The 27,807-nt window shown below is 37.2% G+C and overlaps 1 protein-coding gene across 1 annotated transcript in view; it reads right to left on the bottom strand.

The window, feature by feature from the left end:
- Window positions 1–12,485: 12,485 nt before the first annotated feature.
- The window catches only part of SEMA3E (semaphorin 3E), a 127,770-nt gene continuing 112,448 nt past the window's right edge, over window positions 12,486–27,807 (bottom strand). The window contains exons 14-17 of the mRNA XM_072919145.1: window positions 24,855–25,021; window positions 18,970–19,037; window positions 17,318–17,457; window positions 12,486–15,722 (exon numbers count right to left, since the gene is read on the bottom strand). Of these exons, the coding sequence (XP_072775246.1) occupies window positions 15,270–15,722; window positions 17,318–17,457; window positions 18,970–19,037; window positions 24,855–25,021 (828 nt within the window). The 3' untranslated portion in view covers window positions 12,486–15,269. The remainder of the gene's footprint in view (window positions 15,723–17,317; window positions 17,458–18,969; window positions 19,038–24,854; window positions 25,022–27,807) is intronic.

Below are 27,807 nucleotides of genomic sequence, written 5' to 3'. Positions count from 1 at the left end.
CTCTCTTTTCTTTTTTATGAAGAAAAGTGCAACTGAACTTATCAATTATATTATTGGTAGACAGCTGTTTTCAGCTTGCATGGCCATTGTTACTTCCCATGACAAATCCAGCATTCTGTTTACAACAGTGTTAAATTTAAGAGGTGACAATTCTGAAAACTCAAATTGTGGAGTGCAGAGATTAAATCAGATTCTTTCCCTCTTTTTTCCCCTAAATGATAGATAATAATGTTTGGCATGTCTTTTTATACTGTTTGCCAAATAAAAATTGCTTTCAAAAAGATTATGCAGAATTCTATATCCCTTCTGGTAAACCAGGCTGGTTTCATTAGCATTGGTTACCTTATTTCTTTCATAAGAAAAGAAATCGTAATTTCTTTCGTAAGAAAAGGAATGTTTCATATCGTAACAAAAGGTGATTAATCAGTTTCATTTTCTTGTCTCTTAAGAACTTTTGGGTGGATCAAACCAACCACCAACCAATCCTGGAAAATTGCTGCTCTTCCTTGCACCCATTTCTTCCAAAATCTTAAAAAAAAAAAAAAAAAAAAAAAAAAAAAAAGGTGGGAAAAGAGATACTTATGTCTGCTCCCTAGTATCCAGGGATGGTTCAAAATTGCATCCAGAGAAATTCAGACTTGACATTTGGAAGCATTTATTTACAGAGTGGGTGATCAAAGACTGGAACAGGTTTCCTAGAGCAGTGGTCAATGGTGGTCAATGCCCCAAGCCTGTCAGTGTTCAAGAGTCAAGTGGACAATGCCCTTAATAAACATCTGAACTTTTGGTTAATCCTGAAGTGGACAAGCTGCTGGACAAGATGATTGTTGTAGATCCCTCCAAACTGAAATATTCTGTTCTATTCTATTCTATTCTATACATTTGGGACAGTTGTTCATCTCATCCTTTGAGGAATATGTGTGAACCTTGTTTAGGAAACTTTCTAGCCTGTGTTTATTGAACAGTACATAAAATTAATAAGGTTTAGCTGTTTTTCTTATCCTGCTTGAATGCTTTTTTTTTAATGATATCATCTATCAGCCTTGTAAATTCTCTACCAGGTTGCCTTCTTTTGATGTATTTGAAAATTTTCATTATTAGTTTTCAAGCCTCTAGCAAGATTCTCCCTAAAATATTTTTCTTCTATGTTTTTTTTTTTTACTCTCATCTATCTTCCCTCATTGCAGCTTTATATGTCACTTGACATTTTATCCTCTTCTGTGCCTTTCTGTTGCAAAGCCTCCATTTTTGGAAAGTCGATTTTTTGTTCTTAATACGTATTTTCTTTGCTATTTAACCATGATACCTGGCTTGAGGGTTTGTTTTTGGTTTTTTGTTTTTTTGGTGTTTTTTTGTTTGGTTAGTTGGGTTCTTTTGTTTCATTTGTGTTTTTGTTTGTTTGTTTGTTTTTTGTTTGTTTCTGTGTGTGTTCCTCATGCATTTTTTTTCCCCACCTTCTGATTAGTGGTATATTTTTAATGTAAGTATCTATTAAGACATTTTTAATTAATTTTTGCTTGGAAGTGTTTTATCCTTTCAGCAGTTTATCTTATCTCGTTCTAACTTTCTTCATCCTGTATGTACGGAGTCTACATTTAAAGAAGGAGTATCCTCCAAGAGTTATCAGATTCCACTGCTGCATGGCCCCCACTTCAGACTTCTGTCCTGAACCAGGATGCTACTGATATAAAAGTAATTTGTTCTCTTGTGAATTCTCTAACTGCTCAAATACACAGTGGCAGTTTTAGAGTCCAGCTTATAATTTCCCATGTTCACTTTGATTAAGGAGGATTCACTGAAGATTTACATAATTTTTTTCTTGTTTTAATTCACAATTATTATAATATTTTTCATCATTTTCAGAGCATATTTCTCCTTTTACAATTTGGTCCTTCAATAACTCTACCATTACATTTTTCCTAATTCAAACAGGAATTCCAATCTATGACGACTGTTTGACACAATGGGACAGCAAAGGCTTATTTGACTATTATTTTCTGACATAACCCCTCTCCTGTTCAGAAACGCGGTATACTCTCTCATTCCAATATCATTGTTCTACAATAACAGACAGCATAATGATTCTTTTCTTTCTATCAAGTTTCCAACTGGCATATTAAATATATATTTGTCTTATAAAGGTATATTATTCATCATAAATATGTGTTATTCAAAACTGAGCATTTTCATCATCCAGGATTTTGTAAAACTGTAATTACACAGTAGCATTATATGAAAAGTAATTTAATGTAAACCTACCAGTACTGATAGTCTAAATCCAGCTGCTTATTTTTATTTCCCCATTTGACTGAATTTTATACTTTTAGCATTTATTTCCCTGCTTGCCTCAATTTTTTTTACTGTTTTTACAGCCTTTTCTTTATTACAATCCTTGCAAGGAATGAATTACCTCAAACTCTTTTTTCTTCTATTTTGTTTATTTTTATCTTTATTGATGCTTAGTTTTAAAGCTTCTTTAAAAAATTAAGTTCCAGACAACGGAACATATTTTTCTTCCGATTCCATATTTCTTGAAGAGCTTTCACTTGTTTCTTGTTCAATTTAAACAATTTCTCTTTATGTGAGGGGATTCTTTCTGCTTGCTTGCCTGCCTGTCTGTATATCCCTGTGCTTAGAATTAGAAATATTTCAGAGAACACTGTCCAAGAAATTCTGATCCAAAGCCTCCAGACAAAAGTCTCCATCTGCCATCAAGAATCTCTCTGGTATCTTCAAGAGCTGCCAATCACCAGCCCCCCTACTGCACTCTTTAAAAGAGTTTCACTCTCTTGTGCCTGCCTTGCACTCAATGGACTCTAGAATCAGTTATAAAGGATTTTTAACTTATACACCAGCTCTCCATCCTGTGTTCTGCTAATCTTGAGCCTCTCAAGCCCAGATCTGATAGTTTAAAGGAAAGTATGGATCTAAAAGAGGCAGATCTGATAGAGGCAGCAGGAACACAGCTATGGCTCGTTCTTTTGACACCTTTATTTCACAGTTCTCCATCTTCGTGTGAATGCCAGCTGGGGCCTTGTGCTCCTTCCCACAATTCATGCTTCACTTTTTTAAGCATTGCAAAACACATCTTGATGTACACATTTAGGTTGGTTGTGAGAGTAGAGAGTAAACAGCATTTAATGTGAAATCACCTGTGGATTCCAGCTGTTCCTGGAGTTTTGCAGCTGCAAGTACCATAATTTGTGCCCTAGGAACAGACTGTAAATAACTGTAAGGCAATAAATAATTTAACTGCAGAGATGAGATGTCGGCAGGCCACTTGTCAGAGGTAAAAGGTTTTGGAGCAGGCTGTGTAAGAACCAGAGCAGAGGACCTTGCAGTTTGGTAAGAGGAGATGAAAACAGGCAAAGTGTCCCATTTTTTGGACTTTCTGCTGTGGTAAAGGCAGACTTTTATTCTGTTATTGAGCCTAGAATTGTGGTAATTTGCATTTTAAATATATAAAGTTCTATTCCTGAACATTTCAATTCAGTGTCTTTCTCTGCTTACAGTCCAAGCTGGAGACACATTCCTTTTTTTTAATTGCTAATCATTTTCAGCTCTTCCTGACAGATACAAATGCGAGTTTTCAGTATTTTTAAGAAAAAAACTTATTTGAAAGTTGTTCACTCTGATTCCTATTCAGGTTTGTTATGCTTTAGCTGTACTAACAGGGTCTAAAGGGGCCATATGTCAAAAGGATTTCTGAATTCTCGGGTTCTGGACTCATTTTACCTAGGTATTGGAACTTTTCCATCTCTTAATGAAGATTTTTATGGTGCTCATTCAATGCAGCAGTGAGAGCAGCCAAGCCGTGTCATGCAAGTGTCAGATACTTTTAACTTAGAGAAGTTTTAACTTCTTAGGCTTAGCTTGTAAACTTATATATTCTACAGCACTATTTCCTAAGAGGTGGTTTTTGTACGTACATTGCACATGTTTATGTGACTACAAATCCTCAGCAACACAAGGAAAAAAATTGAAATAATTCTGCAAACCAAATAGCTGTCAAACAAATATGCGTTTTTATCTAAAAAAAAATGTTTCTGATGCAAATGAATATATAAAATGGTCATAGTTTCTTTTTGCAATGGGATATTTAGCTTACAAATAATTTCATCCTGGGTTTTTTTATTGTTCCTACAGTCCTTTGACCCTCTTGTGCCTCTTGCATAATTGTATCAATGTGAATCCTTGGCTTTGGTCCCCCCCTACTCAGACACAGCTGAGAATGGTACTCGGGAGAAGTAATGAGGGGCCAGGGCTCGTGTAGTTGGAAGGCAAAAATTACTCAAGAATTGAGAATATGATTATGGAATGAAATGGGGTCAAAATTCAATTCTCATGTAAGTGGCAGAGTGGTCAAACTATGCTATTTTTTTGCCCCCTCTTTCTGACGTGTGTAGTTGTTGCAAGTGTGTAATGTGTTACAGCTGTCCTGGTCTGCAATGTCAGGTAACAAAAGTGTCATTATTTGTTCTTTTCAAGAAGTAGAACATTTGTTACTTATTTGCTGAACAGCAAAATTGCATCTTTGCTATTATCTCAGCTATGTGCAAAGGAATTGAGTTGTGCTTCAGGAATGAGAATTTGGAAAAAATATACTGTAAACAAATTATCTGAATGTGTTTGTCCAGATCTCTTTTCTGTATATTTCTACAGATATTTAAACATTTGGAGTTTTTTATTTTAACCCTGCAATCTAGCTAAATACCAAATGATGTATGCATGCAACCTAATTGCATGCAGTAAAACTTAATAAAGATATATTTGGCATATGAGGTAGCTTTCAGAATACTCAATGAGTTTTTCCCAAACTGGTTTACAGTTTGTGTTTGTCCATGACCAGACACATTGCTGTGTAAATTTAATCCACTGTTGATATTTCTGTTTTAATAATACTAACAGTGCCAAGTGTGCTAATAGATCTGTTTCAAGTTCCTCAAGCTAAATCCCTGATCTGAAGAAGAATCTCTCCCTGCTAAGAAGAAAGTCTGTAGCTGGTATCTGTGAAGTGCCTAGCATGGTGTTTGCTTCTAAGCAATTGTATTTTTAAATACAGTATTTTAAAAAAATCTCCACTGCAAAAATAAGGGGAACTCAAAAGATTGCTGATGCAAGAAAAACCTGCTCTGATATAGTAAGAGATTTGAGAACACAGTCATAGCAGAAAACTTCTAGCATAAAATCCTCATTTTCTGGGAATAGAATGCAGGGTTTTCATTTAGAAAACCCAAATTATATACTAGTTTTGCAGGTAACTTGAAAATATTTTAAAATGATGACCCAAAAATGGCAGAACTAGTAAAATGTCAAGATATTAATAGAAGTTGCAGTTGTCTACAGGTACACTACCATGTATAGTATTTATCTGTTAATTCAGTAGTCCCTGGCAGAATGGTCTGATGTGTAAGGCACCTGTAAAGACCATGTAGTCCAACCCTCTACCAGGGGCAGGGAGAGCTTTTATTAGATCAGGCTGCTCAAGGCCCTATCTAAACTGACCTTAAGTACTTCCTTTGATGGGGAAACCACAACTTTTCTGGGAAACCTCTCCCAGTGTCTTGCAAAAAAAAAAAAAAATCTTCCTTTATTCAATCTAACTCTGCCCCCTTTCAGTTTAAAATCATTAGTTCTTTTCATGTTGTTACACACCCTAGTAAAAAGTCCTTCCCTGTTGATCCTATAAAGCCTGGTTTGTATATTGACAAAAATACTGTTTCCCCAGAGCCTTTTCTTCAGGCCAAAGTCCAACTCTCAGTCTCAGTACATATAAGAGGTGCTCTATTGCTCTAATCATTTCTGTGCCCCTCTTCTCAACCTGCTCCAACACATCTTTCCTGGGCTGGGACACCAGGGCTGGATGCAATACTCCAGGAGGAGTCACAAAAGGGCAGAGTGGAAAGGGATAATAACCTTCCTTGGCCTTCTGGCCTTTCTACTTGTGAGGTAGCCCAGGACAGGGTTTCTGAGCTACAAGTCAACACGGCCATGTCTCGTTAAATTTTTCTTCTCCTGGTGTCCCCAAGTACTTCTCTCAACCCAGTCATACCCCAGATTGTCCTGATGATGGGGTTTGTCCTGACCCCAGTGCAGGGCCTTGGACTTGGCCTTGTTGAACTACATGAGTTTCTTATGGGCCCACTCCAGGTCCCTCTGGACGGCCTCCTTGCCCTCTAACAAATAACTGGACCACTCAGTTCGGTGTTCCTCACACGCTGAGGGTGCATTCAGCCTCACTGTCCATCATTAATGAAGATATTAAAAGGGATCAGTCTCAGTCCCCCGAGGGAGGACATTTTTTACTGATCTCCATTTGGACACTGAGCCTTTGACTGCAACTCTTTGGATGCAACAATCCTTCTGGTTCTTTCTGGAATTTCCCCAGGAGAAGAGGATGTGTGGGTTTACAACTGAATGAGTTGTGAAGGGGCGGGCCATTGGCATGATAAAAATCCCACTTGAGGATCTGACTCTTATTGGCCTCAAAGCCAAGCTTGTAACTTCTGGTAGTGCTTGTTCATCCCATCTGTCTTATGCAGAGCAAAGCCTTGCCATTATGCACCCAAAAACACCTTCTCCCCCTCTGGGGGTGCAAACCTGTCCTCAGCAAAGCATCCTGTGGTTTTTTTGCATCCTAGGTTTTCATTAACATTTCAGTCTTTCACAATAACCAGCTCTCACTGAAAGAAACAAAATAGTTTGTCTCCAAAGAAACTAGAAAGAAAATAGAATTAAAAAATTCTATTTCTTAATAACTAGAAAGAAAATAGAATTAAAGAAGAAACATCTTTAATTCTATTGCAAAGTAGCTACTGATTTCAAACCCATCAGATTGGTTTTACTTATTTCAGGTAAAAGTCCTGTATGCATTAAAGAAAGACACACCATCTGTGCTGCATAAATCATTGCTTTGACTATGCCCTTAATTATTCAGACCTTGGTCTCTTTGCCTGCCTAGATCTTGTGTGAGGGAACAGACTTTGTTACGCTGATGATGGGAAGGCTCAGTTTCAGGTAAGAAGAGATTTCCCACAGCCTGGCTTTTGTTTACAGCTACAAAAATAGACTAATTGCTTAATTTGATACATTGCTTTTATGTGGCTTAAACCTATGAATTCTTACGTATGAGATGGACTAAATATGAGACAAGAAAAAGATCAGTCTCTTTTTCATCTCTCCTTCCTTTTAAGTCTTTTATAGCCTTATGTCTAGTGAAAGGGAAGCAAACACACTTCCTCTATAGCCTGAACAGAATGGGGACTAACATGATTATTCTGCAACCTTTGAAAGTTTAGCTCATGTTCATATTCAGCTCCCACCAAGCCAAAAGATTGATATATTCTCTTTTCCTGTGACCTTTGTGTAATTGCAGTGTTGATGGCCCTCTCTGCAGTTGCTTTGCAACTGAAAGCTCTGTGGAGCATATGGCATCTGCTGACCAAAAATGCCATTCATTTAATTCTAATTCTGTGAATCCAGCTTTCCAAGAGGGAAAATTCAAACTACAGAAGTTGCTAACAATTATTTATTTCTTCTGCCTCCTTCCCCTGCATTGCACAGTGTCAAATGCAGGGAACTGTAAATAAGAAAGGCTTCCCCCCATACCAGTCCTAACACAGCACTTTTTGCTCCTGCCATATGGCTTTTGCAACATCCCCCACAAGAATTCTCAATCCACGTGCTGTCTAGTAGCTGGATGTAGTGGTTTTTCAGCAAACCAGCGCACTGGATCAGACCAGAGCTGCAGAATAACACACTGAAAACAACCAGTGGCAAGAATCATCTCTCTGGGGATGTGCTCCCTGGCACAAGCTGTGGATGTGGCAATCCTCTTGGCAGGTTTAACTCCACCAGCAGCTGTTGAAGAGGATGGAGTGCATACTGACCCTCCTATGACCACCAAAGATATGGACCAAAGTCAGGAGAACCCAGAAAAGCCACTCTTGCAACTCCTTTTTCTCTCTTGTTTCCCAGTTTGTGCATATTAGGTGATTTTAAAATGATGCAAGGGATGGAAAACCTTTCCTTTTTTATTTTTTTTAAGCAATAATAATATGTTTCTGCTTTTCTGGAGCATATTCTCTTTGCAATTAAAAATTTATCCAGATTTCATAATCCATCCAGGCACAAGAACAATGAAAAAAAATCACAACTCAAAGTCTTTTATAAAAGCTTCTGTGGGTGAGCAATTCTTCTATCATTATAGACACAAACTCCACACCAATATAAATAGCTCACAGCCAAATATTCATCTGCCAGCTGACAATTCCCCGTGACAACTCCGACATTTAATGAAATTCAGGAAAGAATGCCACAAAAGTGTGGAAAAGTCAAAAAGCCGCAGCACAGAAAAGACAGAATAATGTTCTAGGCTGGGGGAGCCATAATTTTATATATTGGATATTAAATGAATTTTTTTCCAAGTGCACACTCTAAAAAGGTCAGTGCACATTAAAAAAAGAATACTATAGTTTTCAGATGATGAAAAAAATCTCATCTCTGATTTTTTCCAAGATGATTAAAAGGCAGATACTATTTGAAAGTTATATTTGAGGTTCATTAATATCTCTCTGTTACAGAAAAGTGGTGTAAAATTGTGTTAAAATTTAATTTCCCAAATTCTAAACAAATATAAATAATAATGGTTTCTTAAAATTTGTCTCTAATTAAATATGACCTATGAGAAATGAGAGTACTTTAAAAAAAATCCCTCTGAACAAAATCATTGTGTAATATATATTTTCTTGAATGCTGTCAATGTCACCCTCCGCAGTGACTTTGTTTAGTAGTTCTCTAAGGCAAAATTGCTGAGAAGTGTTACCATATTTTCATATATATTGATAGCTCTAATATTTCGGAGTATTTATTTTGAGACAAATCAGCTTGAAATATTTTTTTCTGATTACCTGAAATGTAGTCATGGTGGAGTTAATCTGATTACTCCTCTCATTGCAATGAATACATCTTAAAAGGACAGATTGCCATTAAAAAGTTTATATTTCTTGTTCATCAAAAGTTAGAATGGAAGAACTTTAAAAAATACAAACTCCCAAACATACAATCAAAATCTCATACCTTTACCCTTTTCCCCATTAAAAAAAAAAAAAAATTAAAAATTAAAAATCAAAGACATTTGAACTGCTGCTCCTGTAGTTTGAATATTAATATGGGCTGATGGCCTGTACTCTGGACTCCATCTGACAAGACTATGAATAGACATCACTGGAAAAAGAATTTGTATTCCTTGATAGATTTACTAACCTCTGATTTTTCACTCTTGTCCTCTTCCAGAAGGTTCCACACTGTAACAGGAATGACTGAGGAGTTTGTGTTAGACTATAGTACCAGAAACTGCCTGTGGAAAAAATATTGATTTGCACAGATTCCCTCACTCCGTGCTTTTGGAGCACAAGTGGGGGTCCCCCTGATGATTCAATTTGCCCCCTCCCCTGGCACTGCTCTTCATTGCCACAGCAGGACTCTGCACTGTGGCATGAGGAGCTTTGGCCACAGGCCAAAGAGATAAGTAAGACATTAAGATCTGTAAAGAAGATATTAAGGGATGCAAAAATGTATTTTCATCCCTCTGGTGGCTATTGTGAAGAAACTAAGCCAATTTCAAAAGTAAAAAGCACTATCAAATGTTGATTTTTTTAAAATGATTGAAGAGTAATATTGTATCAAGTAAAACATTTTAGCTGAAGGAAATGCAGTAAATTAAATACTAATTATCTCTATGCTTGAGTTAAGGCTACAGGTGGAATATTTCTATTACCTTGGTTATGATAAGGTCCACAGTACATTCTTCAAGTTCTGATTAACAGCACTTTTTAATACACCTAGTAAATTAAAATGCAGAAAATGCTCATGGTGCATTAATCGTGCCCACCGGTCTGCAAATTTCAGCTCTTATTATTGGGAAAGGGAGAAGACAGTGAGTTACAGCTGTTGTGGTTTATGATGATAAAGATGATTATTGACATTATTATGTGCCTTCACAGACATACTTGAAGTCCAGGTTGAGGGGACTTGGCAAATGTGATTCTTCAGTAAGAAAAAAATCATCATGAGCTATCTGTCTGTATGTTGGAAATGCTGAAACTCAAAATGACTAGAGATGTTCTGTGAGTTCATAAGTTATAAGCAACAAATGCAGTCACATTAAATGTATTCCTAGACATTTCTTCTTAAAACATAGGTTTCCAAGGATGTGCAAAAACGCTTTCAAAGACATGCAATTCTTCTGTTGAATTAACTGACATTGCAAGTAAAGAGATGTTTTGCTTCAATGGAGTTCTCTGTGTGTTGCCATTGGGGAAATCTACTGAAACAAGTTCACAAAGGATCCTTAGCCCACAGGTGTCCTGAAACAGGACTTGTGTTGTACCAAACCATTAATTGATCCAGGCTTCTCCTCCTGCAACCACATGTGCTCCTTCTAGATAGGCATAAGAACCTCAAGAAATCTAGGAATTGTCCGACTGTGCTCTCCTCTGCTACTCTCACTACAGCAAATTATAAGCACATGTGCACAAATGCTTAACAAAGTATTTCCTGGTTCAACATTACGTGAGAACCGTATCTCAAAGGAGCAAGGCTCTGTTGTGAACTGCAACTACAGTAATGGAATAGGTTGATGTTTGGCAAACGTGTTCTTCACTATGTGCATCGCTGTAGAAAGCTGATTAACTCATAGTGACAAGAGGTTTACTTGACATTGTTAGCTCTGCAATATTTCTGTTTATAGTGCTAGTCAGATAACTTATTTCCTCAAAAAAACAAATAAATAATAAATAAATTACTCATTGCAAGTATAAAAAAAAAAAATATCACCCAAAGGAAAAACTTGCCAATCATGGCTTCATTTACAATAAATACTCATGTCAGCTGGACAGGAATTCTCCATTAAAAGCAGTAATTTGGTGAAGTGAACAGGATTCCAGGACTGATAGGAATTGCAGGCATCCTGCTTGGTTACAGCTGTAAAAAAGCTCACTTTCAGTGCCTCTTATCTGGACGCTGCAGCTTTCAGAAGCATTTGTGCCTTCTGGACTCAGAGATATAAAGTGGCATAAATAACTCCAGCCTCAGTGCCCCAAGGTAGAATAATGAGATTACTATTTGTTTTTTTAAAAGAGGGAAACTGACTGACCAACATTTAGGAGAAAATTGATTTTTTTTCCACTGTCAGGGTTAAGACCCATCCAGTAACTAAGCCCCAATGCAGAAACTCATTTGCTCCCCAGCCTGGAGGATCAGGGAGAATATCAAAAGAGAGAAAACTTGTTAATTGAGATAAAGAAAGTTTAATAGGGAAATCAAAAGCCATGCACACAAGCAAAGTAAAGCAAGGAATTAATTCAGTACTTCCCATGGCAGGTAGGTGTTCAGCTATCTCCAGGAGACCAGGGCCTCACCACATGTAACAGTGACTTGGGAAGACACACATCATTACTCTAAATTTCCCCCAACCTCCTTCTTCCACTCCCTTTACAAACCATGATGTCACATGGTTTGGAGTATTTGTTTGGGTCAATTGTCCCAGTTGCATCTCCCCCAACCTCCCACACATCCCTAACCAGTTTGACAGTATGAAAAGCAAAGAAAGGCCTTGGTTCTGCATAGGTCCTGTTCAGCAATAAAGAAAAAAAAAAAAAAACCTCTGTGTATTATCAACCCTGTGCTCAGAACAAATCCAAAACATTTCCTCATAGCAGCCATTGTGAAGAGAATCACCTCTACACCAACCAAAACCAGCATACTTTTGAAATTTAAGAGAAAATAAAAGAAAATTTATAACTATATAATGTATATAATATATATATATAATTATATTGATTCAAGCACATTTTCAAATATGATTGATACTTATGCTATTCAGGTACCTGAATACTTCCCCTTCAGAGCAATTATTTGTCTTGATTGCCTATAGAAGGAGATCTGTTTCATGCTACAGAACAGCAGTGTATAACCTAAAAGCCTATTTTGAGATATAAAAGGCAGGAGTTGCACATCAGGTCAACACTCTCCTGCCCTGATGTCCCAAGAGAATCTGAGAGCACAGCAGTTTGTACAAGGTGACAGTAATCTCACTGACAACAAAAGAACAAAAGCAAAGCAAAGGAAGTGTTAATCCAGGTGCTCTGGATTTTCCTTCGGGGAAAAACAGGGTTGAGTCCAAAGCTTTACCCAAATTGTGGTTTCTCAGTGAATTGGTTAGCATCTCCTGGGCTTAGGTCACCATGTTCCACTCTGAAAATACATTCATGCATCAGGCAGACTATATCTACTCATTACCCTGTCCACATTTCCCATTTGGCAGCTGTATGCATACACCTTTCTGTCCTTATCTGTGGTCTCTGCTCATAAAATACATGGTGAAGGACATCTGAAATTAGCAATGTGTGACTAGTGAGCTGCAGATAATCATGCTGTCTGAAGAAAATAAATTATAAGAAATAATACAGATTATTTCAGCCAAATATGGTTCTTAATTATATTTATAATTTGACCACTTCATGCACATACAAAATACATCAAACTCATAATTATAAGAAGCAGACAATGGCCCCCAAATATACAAAGAAGCATTTTAAATATTGTTGTGCTAAATGCACATTTGTGCATACCCTTCCAAAATACAATGTCACTCTTTCTCTTCTTCCATAGATGTCGGAGCACTCTTTAAACAAGACCTTGTAGTTCTGAATTCTCACAGGCATTTCAACCATGAAAGGAGCAAGGTGTAAGCTAAAAATTTAAGTTTTAAAAGGTAAATAAATAGGTAATGTAATTCTCCACATTTAAACACTAAAGGGATGGGTAGCTAAAAATATACACTCTCATATTAAATCAAGAATTCTGATTTCCATATTACATTATTTCCACCTGAAATCTCAGAGAATGAAGCACAAAGTGATATTTGTTCCATGAGGTTGAGATGCTATAATTCCCTCCTAATAATTAATTACTTATACATCTAGCACTAGATACTTTCAAATGAATAAAAAAATAAAAAATAACTTCCATTGTTGTTTAAAAAGAAGGGGACTCCAGAAGTCATCAGAAAATTATTTTAGTAGTGTTTTAGAAATTTTTCACCAAGGGTGTCAATTTGTACAGGGGATTAAGTTCAGATCACAGATGTTTTTTCTGTGTGTGTTCTCTGCCACAGCTCGCAGTGCTGGTGCTTTCCATACTGTAAACAAATAGGAGATCCTACATGCAACTAAGTTCCATTAAACTGTTCTAGAAGCATGAGTTCATCCAGTCTCCTGTCTCAGACCAAAGCAAGCAACTGCATGAATTCATGCAAGGATCTGCAGAGTGCCTGGTCCCATCTCTTGGGGATATTGTAACTGAACCAAGTGCAAACCCTCAGATGCACTGATTCCCTTAACAGGCTGATGAAGATCATCTCCTGCTATAGCCACACCGGGTGAAACCCTGTTTTCCTCACACTCTGGTTGCTGACAGTGTGCCATGTTCTCCTTCCAAACACGGGGTCAGGCTCTGCTCCCAGAGGAGCACAGCAAAGCTCACTGCTCCTGTCAGCAGCTGTGAGCTCCTCTCACAAACAGCCTGTTTGGAAAACCTGGGCTAGCACTGATTGCTGCCTTTGGTAGCACAGCAAACCACAAACCTCTGTTACACAGGCTGTCAGTTCCCACTATTCCAGAGCTACGAGTTGAAGCTCAACATTAAACTCTTTGTAGCTGGTGAATCCCTCATATATTTTTCTCATGGCATAAAAATTTGGATCAGTTTGGGATTTCCCCTATTGGCATCATCTTCTTATTTTAGGAGTTAACTTGTTTGTGACTTGCTTGTATTTACATTTAACTTGTATTTATGCTTGTGCTTAACTTTCCTTTTTTATTTTAATTTTCAATTTTAAAAGTCCCAAATCAAATTTATATTTCAATATTAAATTTCTCAGGTGTTGAAATGGTAGGCTTTCTGTATTTTCTGAATCTGGTTTCTTAAAACAAGCTTTTCTTATAGCTATATATATATATATATATACATACATATACCTTTTTTTAAGCCAGTCTTGAAAGACCTAGATTGTAAGCAATTTAGCTCTTTTGATCTCCTTTCCTGTTATCACTCACAAAAGGAGCAAAGCAGCCCTTTGGAACAGAGATCACACATCAGAAAAAGGTTTATGTGGGCCACATCCTGAAACTATAGAACACAGCTACATAATGCTTTTTGTTTTTAATTTGAATCCTAACTTTTTATGACTGCATTTTACCCCAAAAGCACATTAATAACATAAAGCATCACTTATTTAAAATGCTACCTTCCCAGTATAAGTTACTTGCAACACTGCCTTCTAAATCTGCAGCTTTAGCACATGGAGATTAAAAGTGTCTGCTGAAAGGAAACCAGCTGAGGATCTCAGTTATACTTTTCTTATATATATTTCTTCAGAAAAGTAATTTAAATATTTGGTTTTGCTTTTTTTTCTTGCCACAAGAGGGCGATCCCTTAATTCGTGTCACCACTAAGGCAATGTACAGACACAAGATGGACTCGTTTCGTTTTCTATCTAAACCATTATTTCAACTTCTTATAGATAAATTGATGAATTTCATCCTGTCTGTGTTCTCAGCATGCATGTGGCTTACATGAAGTTACTAGGCAATATTATTTAGCTGTGGGAGCACACTGTGCTTCATAAATGGCTGATACTGAAAAAAAAAAAAAGGTGGGAAGTGAATAGGATTTCCCTTCATTATCTTTAGAAGTAGCAGTACACTGTATGAACACAACTCATTGTTCTCAGTGATGAACTCAGACAGGTCACAATCAAATGGAATAAGATCTTAAGACGTGCTGCTTTCAGAAGCATGAGAAATTTGTGAAACAAAGAAAAGATATCTCTTATACTTTTCATCCACTTGTGAATGTTTTAGCTATTTGAATTTGTTAAATATGCCATCATGTGCAACAATATACAGCGCAAGCACGATCCACACAGGAAACTGATTCAAGCACTCAAAACCTGAAGATTGTCATGTCCTCCCTAATGCAAAACTGATTGCATTTACTTACTTAGAACCAGATAGTTGAGAAGATTTTGTTTAAAATGCTTCTAAACAGTCATCATGAGTGTACAATATAACTTACCATAACATTTTTGTTTTCAGTCCCAATATTTTACATATATAAACCTGTGAAATTTACTCAAATCAAGACTGATTTCTCCCTCTTAAGTCCAAATAAAATTTTGCTCAGAAACAGTGGATGGATTTTGTCCATCAAGAGTCAGCTATGTTCCTGGGCAACCGGTAATGCTCTGGCCTGATCCTTGGCTTCTTCTCCTGGGGGCTGGCATATTTCCACTTGGATGGAGACATTTTCAGCTTTTTTCTCTTCTTATCTGTACACCACACTTTTTCACAGTATTCTTCCACCCTCTGGAAGTTGCTGTAACCTATCAGTTGAAGAAATTCCTTATACCATGGCTTTGAAGCCTGAGGTATACTGCTCTGCATTGGGCATGGCATTTTGTGAGGGATCTCCTCCTCGTAGTCTTTATTGAACATTTCGTCTACACGTTCTTCCTCGACTATTTCCAGGGTGATTTTCCTGACAGTGTGAACAATGCTGTGTTCTACTGTCTGGCAAAAATAAGTCCCTGCATCCAGTCGATGTAGCTTCAGGAATAAAAGGCCAAGGTCCATTTTTATTATTCTATCATCGGTCTTCACCTGAAAAAAAAAAACCCCATAAAATGCAGTTATAGAGCACAGGCCTTTGCTATTACATTAAACCAACTCAATTATATCTGAACTGTACTTTCATGACTGTAATACTAAATTTTGAGAGGAAGATTAGAGATCTACAAATTTTTAATTCATATTGTTTTTGTAATGACAAAAATATTTACTTGAAGTAAAGAAGAGATTGAGTTGCGAATGGAGACAAATCTAAAGAATCTGGGAAGCATAGAAGAACATATAGAGAAGCAGACAGAGATGTGTTTTAATTGTAAAGGGAAATAAGTTATGCAAATAATCTACTGGATAGGAAAAAAAAAAAGTACATTTGCCAGCTGACCTTTAATATGGATCCCTGTGAATTCTCTTGTAGACTGGTATGCTTTTAAGGAGATTTTCATACCTGTATTTGCATATCCAACTGCAGGACCATTGTGATCTTAAAGCCTCGGCTCTGAATGTGCTATTTGAATTCCTTCTGCAGCTCCTGATTGCTACACTACTGACTGTGAGACACTCAGAGATGTTGGCAAGCAGGGGGCACTGAGCTGTCTAATCCAGCAGCAGGAGTGGCCAGGAAAATGGTGTCTGCAGCTTTTCCTTTAGCAGTAAGGTGATGGACTTAAGCAGAAGTACTGAGTGATGAAGGGAACAAAAGCAGCCCTGAAGAGAATGAACTCAGGACTTGGAGTTACTGAGGGATGAGGAACTGGATGAGAGCTGGCCATGTCCTCTTGTAGAAAACCAACTTTATCCCGTGCTGTATAATAAGAAGTGTGGCCAACAGGCCAAGGGAGGTGATTCTCTCCCTCCACTCTGCTCTGGTAAGCCCTCACCTGGAGTGCTGCATCCAGCTCTGGGATGCTCAGTACAAGGCAGACATGGACCTGTAAGAGTGGGACTGGAGGAGGGTCACAAAAATGAAGAGAGGAATGGGGCACCTCTCCTATGAAGAAAGAGAGAGCTGGGGTTGCTCAGACTAGAGAAGAGGAGGTTTCAGACCTTATTTTTGCCTTTCAGTACTTAAAGAAAGATGGTGATATAAGATACTAATAAGAAAGATGGGGACATTTTTACCAGGCCCTATAGTGACATATCTACACAACAGTGATAGCTACATTGATGTGTGCCAGTGAGGATTAAATACAATAGCACTTATGAAGTACTTTCATAATGGTAAAATACACGTAAAAGAAGCAGAGGATCCACCAACACTCCTTTGCAAAAAAATTTGTAATAAATGGGTGAGGCAGCAAGAATGAATAGAAGTTAAGCGAGACTAACACTGGAAATAATACATACATATTTCTTCCCTGCAAAAACATACCAAGAGAAGTGATGGATTATCTTTTGTTTTGAGATCTTAACTTAGCTTCACTACATGTTTAACATCTGCATTCAAGATGTTGAATGCAAAGACCAGGTGAAATTCTCAGGTCTATTAATTCAAGAGACCAGATGAACATAGTGATTTTCCCTGACACCCATACACATTTCAGCAACTGATGGCAGAAATTCAGTGAAGATGTAATGCTTCCAACAACAGGCCCTATATTAAAGAAAAGTTAGTCTGTAAGAATATTTACCTCTTCCTTCTTAGTTTCATGTGCTCGCTGGACAAACCAGATTACTTTTGCTTGTAAGGTCCGAGGGGTGCATTCCAGAAGGGTGCTGTTGTACTCTATTCCATAAACAAGTCTCTCCTCAGTCTTCTCCAGAACTTCACCTGGAAGGGAAATAAATGTTTCAAAAATGTCCTACTGCAAGTACTTGTTACACTCCATGTTCAGGGTATATTTATTTTTAGGAGTAAAGCTTAATTCAGATCCAACCAGACAGTGAATGAATGAAAAGTAATGTCTAAGGAAGATCTGACCTGCTAAATTAATTTTCCCATCATCACAGGCTTTCACAGCATCTGACCAAATTGTGCTGTGACTCATCTAAGATTACAGAGAAACAGATCTCAGCCTTTTACACCGCTAATTGCTCGTGCCTGGTTCTTATGAGTAGTTCATTTCATTTTCACTCAGTGAAACAGGAGGATTCAAAACACGTTTAAATATAATAAAAAAGTACATTTTTTTTAGGGATAATTACAGCAAATAACTTTTTGCAGAATGATGCTATAAATACTCTAACCAATATTATGCATATTCATGCTATACATGTGCTAACTGAATGTACAGTTTGGGCCCAAGGGTGCAAATAAAAACAAGGTGAATTAATTAAATCAAAATTTAATTCTGGTTTTCAGTACAAAAAAATATCTGGAGGAGGATAAACTAGTTGCTACACCAGACAAAACCAACTGCTTCATTAATGAAGTAATCTTATTCCATAATAGTGAGAAAGAATCTTGAACCCAAATAGCTTTATATCCTTAAAAAATACACTGTTTATATAGTTGTGATTTCTCTGTGGTATTTCAAACTTGTGGAAGAATTAGCACTTAATATTGGAATATAATGTTCCAAAATGTACAATATCCTCCAATGAACTTCAATTTTAATGAAGCTTTCTCTGGTAAAATAGATATGGATATATATATATATATATATATGTGTAAATATTTTAAATAGCGTTTCTCTGGATATCATTATAGAAGAAACTTTTATGTTTTATTTTTTTCTTCTATAAATGTATTGCATATTATCCTGCAAAATACAGAGCATTTCCATGCAATTTTTTTTTTTCTGGTTTTCTATTCCCAATACCCATGTTTGAAATCCTCACTTTTCAAGGTTTGGATAACAGTACTCTTATTTTTTTTAAGAAAAAACTTGATCATAAATACACATTTTTATTCTGTTATGTCATTGCTCATGCGTGTTGTTAAATTATAAGTGTCCTGACTATTCGTACACATTTCAGAATTCTGCTCCATTGTTTCTTATCCTTGCCTCTTCTTTCTGGGATTTTGTTGTTTTTTGGTTTTGTTTTGTTTTGTTTTGTTTTGTTTTTTCTGTTGGAAGCCAGTGGGATGCGTTCTCCACATCTTTAGCCTAAATGTCAGTGCTGCAGTAGCAAATGAACATTTTGGGATGAACCTGACCTGCCACTGACCTGCCACCCTTAGACCTGATGGCAGAGGCTCAGCCCCAGGGCTCTTAGAACATGATAGGAACATGCTAGTGAAAACAGCAGGTGAGGTCATGGTCTGGCTCATGCTCTTGGCACACTCTGTGCTGGCTGTTCCAGCCCTTTACAAGCACCAGTAGGTGAGTGAATAGATTACCAATGAACTGCTGGCCAAAGCACTGCTGCGCCGCGTTTCCATGCCGGACGTCTTGTCTGCGGAAACGTCTGGGGGGAAAAAAGTGGAATTATTTGAGAGAACATGTTTAGCTTACATGTTGTTTGGTTTATGCTAAGCTAGCCTTCATTAAAAACCTAAGTAGTTAAACTTTGATTGCTAACAATTTACCACTGTTGTGAGAAGTGCTCATTTATAAATCAGTATTTTGTCTCTACTCAACTTATTGATAGTCATGGGTCTGAAAAAAAAAACATTCTAGTCTGGAGAAGAGGTACAATTATGTGTCCATTTTATGCATAACTATATTAATGTTATAAATATGAAAACAAGATCCTTTGAACTGACTGGGTAATATTCAGTCATAGGAACCTTTAGCCTGTCTTTGAGTTCTCTCTCTCTCTCCAGAAAGGAAGGAAATTTTCCTTTTTTAATTTTTACCATGTAGGTGAATGGTACAACTTTTATTCTTTACTCACATGTTTTTGTTTGTTTGTTTGTTTGTTTTTTCACTTGAGAATCTCAATATGTGGAAGAAATATGTTATTTTATTTCACTTTTGTACCAGATAGTTACTGAGCTCATTTTGCTCAGCAGGGAAATATCCACATGCATGAATGCCCATACCTAGAAAGTGAACTGGTGGAAGAACTGGGGTTGGAACATGTGAGCCCTATTTTTGACCTGGAAAAAATACAAGTTGTTTTGAAAGGAAAATCATTCTGTATTTTGATGTTTGATTTTTTAATTGCATTTACAGAAAAAAAAAATACAATGTTATATAGTGTGTTCCCAGAAGAATTGTGCCTTCATATAGCATTTATTTTCTTTGAGTGTCTTGGTAAATAAAATTAAGATTGTTTACTTGGGAAATAAAAGAGCCTCTTGGAATGCTGTATCTTGCTACATTAGTATGTCCAACAAGCTCAAATGTAGTTTTTTTAAGGATACTGTTCCTAAATTTTCATAAAGAGTAATTTTATAGAGTATTGCCAATGCTATACATAACAGATGAACAGAAGAAATATGGAGTGCAGCAAATGTTACACAGTAGGTATGTGTACAGTATAAATTACATTAGAAACAAACAAAGGCAAGGAGTTCTGTTATTTTTTGCATTTACTAGTGGAAGGAGGTTATTCTCTAGTTCTGTGTGAACCCAAAAGACAAAATTTTAATTTGTCACAAATCGAATTTACTGAAGCTATATAGATTAACACCATCTAAAAGTTTTTAGATGTCCATGGATTCTATTAATTTAAGTTTTAATCTCACTGTAGACACTGATTATTTTCTGAATTCTGTCACCCATATGAACTCCTGATCCAGTGTTCTTGGTGGACCAAGATCAAAGCTTTAACCTCCACTGATATTCAGAGAAGAACCAGTATTTTTCCATTGTTGTTTCAGGGGAATCTGTAAATTCAGTGAGGACTGCATTGGGCTTTTAGGGAGAAATGCTAACAATACTTGCCTCCTATTAAAGAAAACCAGAGGTAGCAACTGGGCCTTATTCTGCCCTGGGTGTTGTCATTGCAATATGTAGTGTCTGTGCTGATAAATGCTGTCACCAGGTTTGAAGTCTGTGTATGTAGATTACTCAGAAGAGACAATCTCCTGCACAAATATAAACTATAGGATATGCATTAGCTTTAAAAAAAACCAAAAAAACAAACAAGACAATCCTGCTGCTGTCAGGTCCAACAGCCCTATCTAGCAGGAGCAGGTAGCAAGCATGTTCTATTTACTCATGAGTTCCTTAAGATCACTGTAAAAAAAGCTAAAAAAAGCCTAGTTCTGTAAGACAAGGTTATTTCTCCAGTTGTCAGAATCATTAAAGAAAAAAATGTTTGTTGGATGGAATTTTACTGTGACGACTGGGGAAGATACAATTATCAGTGTCTTCACTTACTATAATCACAAATAGAAGGAAAAAATGGAGAGAGGTGCTGAAAGAGAGGGAGATGCTGGGAGATAAACTCATTTCACAAACACTAACATAAGCCTGGTATTATTGTACTTTTACTTAGAAATGATTTTTCTCAGAATAATAGGGTATCAGACAATCCCTGAGATAAATTACCGTAAGGAACAATTTTCAGTGATTAACAAATATACTGAATGTAGGGAAGTATCTTTTGCAACTATAATTTCATTGATTTAGATTTCAGCCCTTAACTCTGTGCTTTCAGGAACCTAGTAAAAATGATCTGCAAGAAAGAAATACAGTCATCATCATCACCATCATCATTATCATCATCATAATTTTCATTTTTCATTATTATTTCCTGGGAATGTATGAGGCAAAATCAAAAAGTCTTGTGAAGAAAAGGCACCGCTGTGGTTTGCATAAGTAAATCAGAAGACTGTGTACCTGCTGGTGGAGTGGGTGATGGAGAAGGAAGACAGAGAGGGAGAGGAGGCAGGGAAAGACATCAGCTTCCAAAAATTAGCTAAAGAATCACACTATGCCTACCCAAGTTCAAAGACATTTTAAAGCTACTTCAGACCTTTTTCATCCTGGAAGGTGAGCTGGTACAGGAAAGATTGGTGCTTGTTTAGATAAAAATTGAACCTGCCCAAATCAGATTGCATAGATAATAGTGAACTAAAGCATTTAAGTCCTGGACCTCTGCTTTCTCAAGTGCAGTTCATTAATTTTGAATGCAATAGAAATTCCTTCTGCCATCTGAGGTATTGGCAGTATTCAGTAGCCACACACCTGCAATTACCACGGAATTGTGGCGTGCTGTGCTGCCAGCATCAAGATATGGGATTTTGGACTCAGTTTTTACTTTTCCTTAATTAAATCCCACATTTAATTAATTATCCAGGATATACATGTACAAGAGGTTATAGTTTTCACAATTTAAAATGTTAATAACAGATGCCAAGCATAGGGGTTTTATATTTATGCTTCACTTCTCTCTAAATCTGTTGCATGCTTTCATTTCCATTCCTTTTTAATACTACTCTAAACACTTGTTGTACCTTGGAGGCATCAGGATGTAAAGCAGACAGCATTTGGACCAAAGTAGGGAGGACACATTGTACATCCCTGCCCCAATTCAATTCTTCACTAGCAGGACTGGAATTAAAAAGAGAGCTTTGAGCAGAGCACTTACCCTGTAGTGTTACAGAATTTCTGAGAGACAGAGAGCATGAGTTATGTCTGGAGTGAGATGAGCTACCCACTCAGGCTGGGCCCCTGATGGGCAGCCTTGATGGGGCCTCGAAGCCTTTGATGCAGTGAGAATTCAGTTGTGGCGCAGTGAGAAATTATGTTAAGGTAACTACAAAGTAATGAGCTATTCGAGCATGAATTAGAGTAGAGCTGCAGTGTGAAAAGTCTGACCACCTTAAGGCAAAGGTAAACAATGTTAGCTTGCCAATCAGAGTGCCTTTGTAGGCTGTAAACTATATGGAAGTGTATAAAAACTGCCATCTTCTCTTGAATAAACGGAGAACGTTGCATTAATCATATTGGTTGGATGTGCGTTCTGTCCGGCCTGCTTTCCCGTTTTTTGAGGTCCCTGGCTTTTCAGTAGAAGCACTGCTCTTACAAATCAAAAGTCTACCTAAATGTACAGAATGAAGGCCACATTTGAGCAGAGACAGGTGATATTAAGCGTTTTAATGAAATTAAAAGCCATGGTAGGGTTATCAACCAGTCAGTGCCACTTGGTATCAGAGAACTCCACACTGTCTTCTGGGACCTGCCTTGTCCCCTAGTATTCTTCACATGGTACTTGACAGGAAACAACTTAAAACAACTTCCATACACATGTCCCTAGTACCTCTCTCTGCCTCTCCATGTACCACACAGTTAGTGTAAAGCCTTAAATTTAAAATGCTCTGAGCTTCACCTGTGACCTAAAGTGAACAAAGCAAATGCCATTCATGCCTCTCAACACTGGTATTCTTGCTTGCTGTTCCCCAGGCTCTGATATGGAAAACAAGTTTTGCAGATTTCAAGAACATTCAATTGAGGGCAAATCCCTTCTCCACTGCTACAGTGCTTATCTTAAGAGAAGGAGGGAGATAGCAGCAGCATTTTCTTCTTTTAGAGGCTGACCTGCTGAATGTTGAGTAGGTAAGGCACAGGAAGGTACCTGGGTGCTGCCCATATCACTCCACCCTGGATAAATATGTTTTCAGGGAAATTAAAGGCTGCTACTCTGGAAATTGTCTTAGGTGAGAAACATGTACAACAAAGTCCAGGCCTCAGTGAGTTTCTCTCATCTTTTCTTAGACAGCAAGTACCTGCACAATATAAATGGTGATACTGCTAGCAAGCTAAAAGGCTGATAGGAAATTTTTAATCCCCCCTTCCCTCCCAAATGACTTTTACATCATCAGATGAGTAACCCATATACTTTATCATTATGATAATCCGATTTCTACTTATACTCCAGGACATTAATCTCCCTGGCCCACTAAATAGCTGCTCATCTTTCTTAATCTGGGGCCTGAAAATTTTAACCAAACTCATTTCACCCTGAGCAGTCAATCAGAGCCCACTTCTTCCCTTCCCTGTATTCACAAAAGGCACAAGAAAGCTATGCAGTCCTGCTTGTAAAAGCTGTGTAGGTTTCCTGCTTGGTTTAACCTATTCCTTAGTGCAGTAAATCCAAGAGATTCTCAATTATGCTGAGTCACACACTGTGTTTCTCATTCGTATTTTTAAATGTGCCTTACCCAAAAAAAATGATGTTACCAAAGGTAACATTACTGTATTAATTATCTTTTTTAAAAATATATGGAAATTTCTGTTATGCCTGAAAATAGTCAGCATGCATTTGAGTGCATTCAGGTTCATGGAAAGATAAAATATGGCAGATGAAAAATAATTAAATACAAAGCCCCATATTCCTAATTTTCCTTAAGAAACAATAATACATTTGGGATACTGTGACTTGGTTTGGACTTAACTATCTTCACAAGTTTTCAAAACTGTCTCTGGAATGTATTCAATTCATTATTATAGTCCTTGTATATCTAATATAAATAAGCATATACTTTTAAAACCAGTAATTGCTAAAAAAACACAGAAATTATTTGAATTATGCAATACCAAAATTTTGCCAATTCAGGTAAGAAATTGCTCTGTCTAGGTGACAATGTTGACTAATTTTTGTGAAAATGTCTGGATTAAAACATGCATGCTCTAGATACTTGATCTGTGTAGCTGAATTGAAGAACCTGGGTTTGAGAGGGAAGAGAAGACAACAGGTCCCAGGGAAATTAGTGGATGAAAAAGTGAAGGTCAAGGACCAGAAATAGGTGAAGGGTGGTACAGAGAAAGAGTCTCCACAAGGAAGAATTAAAGGACCCAAATCTGGTCTGTGTATTGAACGTGCCTCTAGAGTAATTTGCTTTTCAATCCACCGCAGAAAACCTAAACCAAACCTTAGCTTTTGCGGCAAATCTGTTCCGGTGGATTTTGGTGGGTGAAGATGTATTACTAATAACAAAGCATCTTCTTTGATTGTTTTTTTTAGAAATTCTGTTGTATATGTTACTTCAGTGTGATATACTTGCTATATAATACTACCATAGTAGTACTACCATACTACTGTGTCTCTGCTGTTGCAAAGACATCAAAGGATGTTTGAGGTAATTAGGGTTTGCAGCATGATGCAAATAATTACAAAGTGACTTAGCTCTAGTTATAAAAACATTCCTGCTACTGCAGTTTATGCCATCCTGTGAGTTTGGTTCCTCGCAAGCCCCGAAGGTTATGCTGAGAAATTAGAAGATGACATCTCACAGGTTGTCTGAGGGGGAGATACGAAGTACTCTGTGTTGCAGTAGAAGCTGTTGATGCAGGTATTTGTAGGAGGCACACCAGAAAAAGCAGCTCTCACCTCTTTGCCTGCACGGCCGTGGGGTAGTACCGGGAGCAGGAGATGCCGTCCCAGGCGCAGTAGGGATCGCGAGCCAGGCAGCAGTCGGCACAGGCTGTGCCGTACATGTCACACTGGTGGAACTTCACCTGGGCTACGACCTCCTCGGATCCCACGTAGAGCTGTTGCTGAAAAAAAATGCACCACATAGGATTCCTAGAATGTCCCCTAAAACTTCCCTTCCCAAGGCAGTTATTGAAATTGCTAAATTAAATGTTGATTTTTGTGCTTCCAGGCTGTGACCTGAGGGAGGCAGAGTTACTCTGCAGGAAAATATCTGATTACAGATTAAACTCTCCTACTCTGGACAGAGAAACAGAAAGAAGGCAAAATGAACAAGTTTAGTTTGGCATTTCCTCGCTTCTGAAGTTTCAGCTTTGCGTTTGAATAGGCAAGGGTTTACATTTCTTTTTCTTCATCAAGATATTTTCCAATGCCTCCCTCTTTACACTTGTCTGTCACCTAACTGATCTGCACAAAAATCCTAACTTGACATGAAAGACTTTAAACATAGAAGCTCAAATATGCAAGAGTCACAAGAAAACTCAATTTTAAAATGGGAGTTTTCAAGTAAATTTAACTCTTGATGTAGCTATTTAGAATATGGTCACATATTTACATGCACAGCAGTGCTATGATTTGTATAATACCTCAGTGCACAGGAGATAGATGACAGATAGATAGATAGATAGATAGATAGATAGATAGATAGATAATTGTTTTCCTGTTGCTTTTTAGTCTTTCCTTACAAATTAGCTGGTCACTATCTACTTCTTTAGTATTTATTTGCATGGTTTCGGAGGGAGTTTTTCAGCATTAGCATTCATTGTTTGAATCTTTTGAGAGATGTCCTTTTCAAATCAAATAACAGATAATCAATTTAATTCTTCAGATGCTAGCACAATACATTCAGCAGAGAGTAGCTTGAACTGAATTTGAGAAAAAGTCTTGTTGCTGATGAATGTAAATTTTCTGAACACAGAAATATGCATGATGCACTGCAAAAGGAACTGCTTATTCACAGCTCACTTCCACAGTTTTACTAGTCAGAAAAAGGATTCCTAAACTGTGCACATCCTAGTGGTCAAACTTAGTCCATAATTCCTGCTCTTCAATCAAGCTGTCAAAATCTGGTATTTTAAATTTACTTGAAGCTGGAAAATACTGACACCTTATTTAGTCTATCACAAAATATAAATTTTAATCTGGATAGTCTGGTCTTGTTCCTTATTATACTTCTTATATCTCTTTAGATCATAGAAATTTAACTTTCAGAGATGCCAGGGGAATAAACTAGGAGAGGCTGGTAACAGCAATGCTTGAAGAATTTTTCTGGTGAGATAAACCAGATTATAGTAGCAGGAACCCAATCTGCCAACTGGCATGAAGAGAAAACCTAGGATACTCGTTTGAGGGGAATTCTTTTTCTGCAAATGCTGCAGTATGATTGTCCCAGAAGACATGAACAACCCTTTCATTGAGACATATGAGATGAGATTTTCTCTTTTATCTTTTAGCAGGGGTAAAGACTTCTTTAAGTCTTGGTAAATCACAGGAGGGAAAAGAAGCATCTGATATCTAGCCAACTGAACATCAAAGAACATTCTTTCCCAGTCTCTGCAGATAACAAGCTCAGGCCTGAAATGTGATATTTTACTGTACCATGACTTGGTGAAGACTGGTCAGTGTTATAAGGATATGGAGACGTAAGTAGCAAGGAGGTCTCCACAGGCTCAGTAACTCCAGGTTCAGAAGAAATCAGTGAAAATGCTTGAGGTATAACTTTTTTTTTTTTTCATGTATGCTCAACTATGTTATATTCCTGCTGATTTTAAAGACAAAATTACTTGGTGCCGACTCTGACCCTAACAGATATTGCAACATTTAATTGTCTTCAGTGTCAGAACACTATATCCTATTTCAAGAATTAGTTTATCTACATTCAACAAGATGGTCTTGATTTTTCAATCTGATATTGCTTTGCCATCAATGTTTAAGAATCCTCATACACACAGTAGGAAGCCACTTCACACAATAAAATATATATATATATGTCTCTCCAGTTCTCTCTCAGTCTTCCTTTTGATCTCTTGAAAAAGTAAAGCTACTTTTACTTCTCACGAGAAGTTTTTTTCTTCAACTGCTGGGTTGCTCTGGTGGCTTTTTTACAGTTTTCTCCAGATTTTCCAGATATGCCTTGAATTAGTAGAGTTACCACAATTCTTGGGAGATGAATATAATGGAGGAATGCTACTTCATATTTTATACTATCTCTGTTTTACTCTTCCAACACAACCCTTTAACCATGATAATTTATTGAGAGCTAAAGGTAAGGCAAACATTTGAAAAGACACTGAGTCTTTCTTTAAATAATCATTTAGGTGCAGTGTTAGATAATCTAGTCTCCAGAGCTGCTTTCACAGTCCATGGGAAAAGACTGAGGCAGGAAATAATTCAAAATACTTCAACTCAAATCCTTCTCTGAATTACCACCACAGGACTTTGACTTTCTCCATTACATACAGGAAGAATGCATGATTAGACACCAAGACTCAAATAACCCTTTGAGGCACAGTCACACCTCGTAACAATGCAGTTTTCATTCTTTGTTACTCATGTTTCACTGTGTTTATGTGCACCTACATTGCACCGGATGTCTAACATCACTGTTGGACATGTTTAACATTAAGATATAACTATCATCGGATGTTTATAATGGCTCTGTGCTGAGATTATATGATATGATATAATATGATATTATATGATATATCATTGATATGATACGGAAAAGAATCTGCCCACAAGAGTAATAAATTGGGTGTTTATATCAGCAGAAATTTTCAGAAACTCAAAAAGAACTCAGGTCCAAACAGCCCTACAGGGCAACTGAATATGTGGGAATGCCATCAAGGCT

The sequence above is a fragment of the Taeniopygia guttata genome, chromosome 1A (assembly GCF_048771995.1).
Source record: "Taeniopygia guttata chromosome 1A, bTaeGut7.mat, whole genome shotgun sequence".
Classification (NCBI taxonomy): domain Eukaryota; kingdom Metazoa; phylum Chordata; class Aves; order Passeriformes; family Estrildidae; genus Taeniopygia; species Taeniopygia guttata.
The sequence above is the reverse complement of the archived record's forward strand: the minus strand, read 5'-3'. Positions and strand labels throughout refer to the sequence as shown.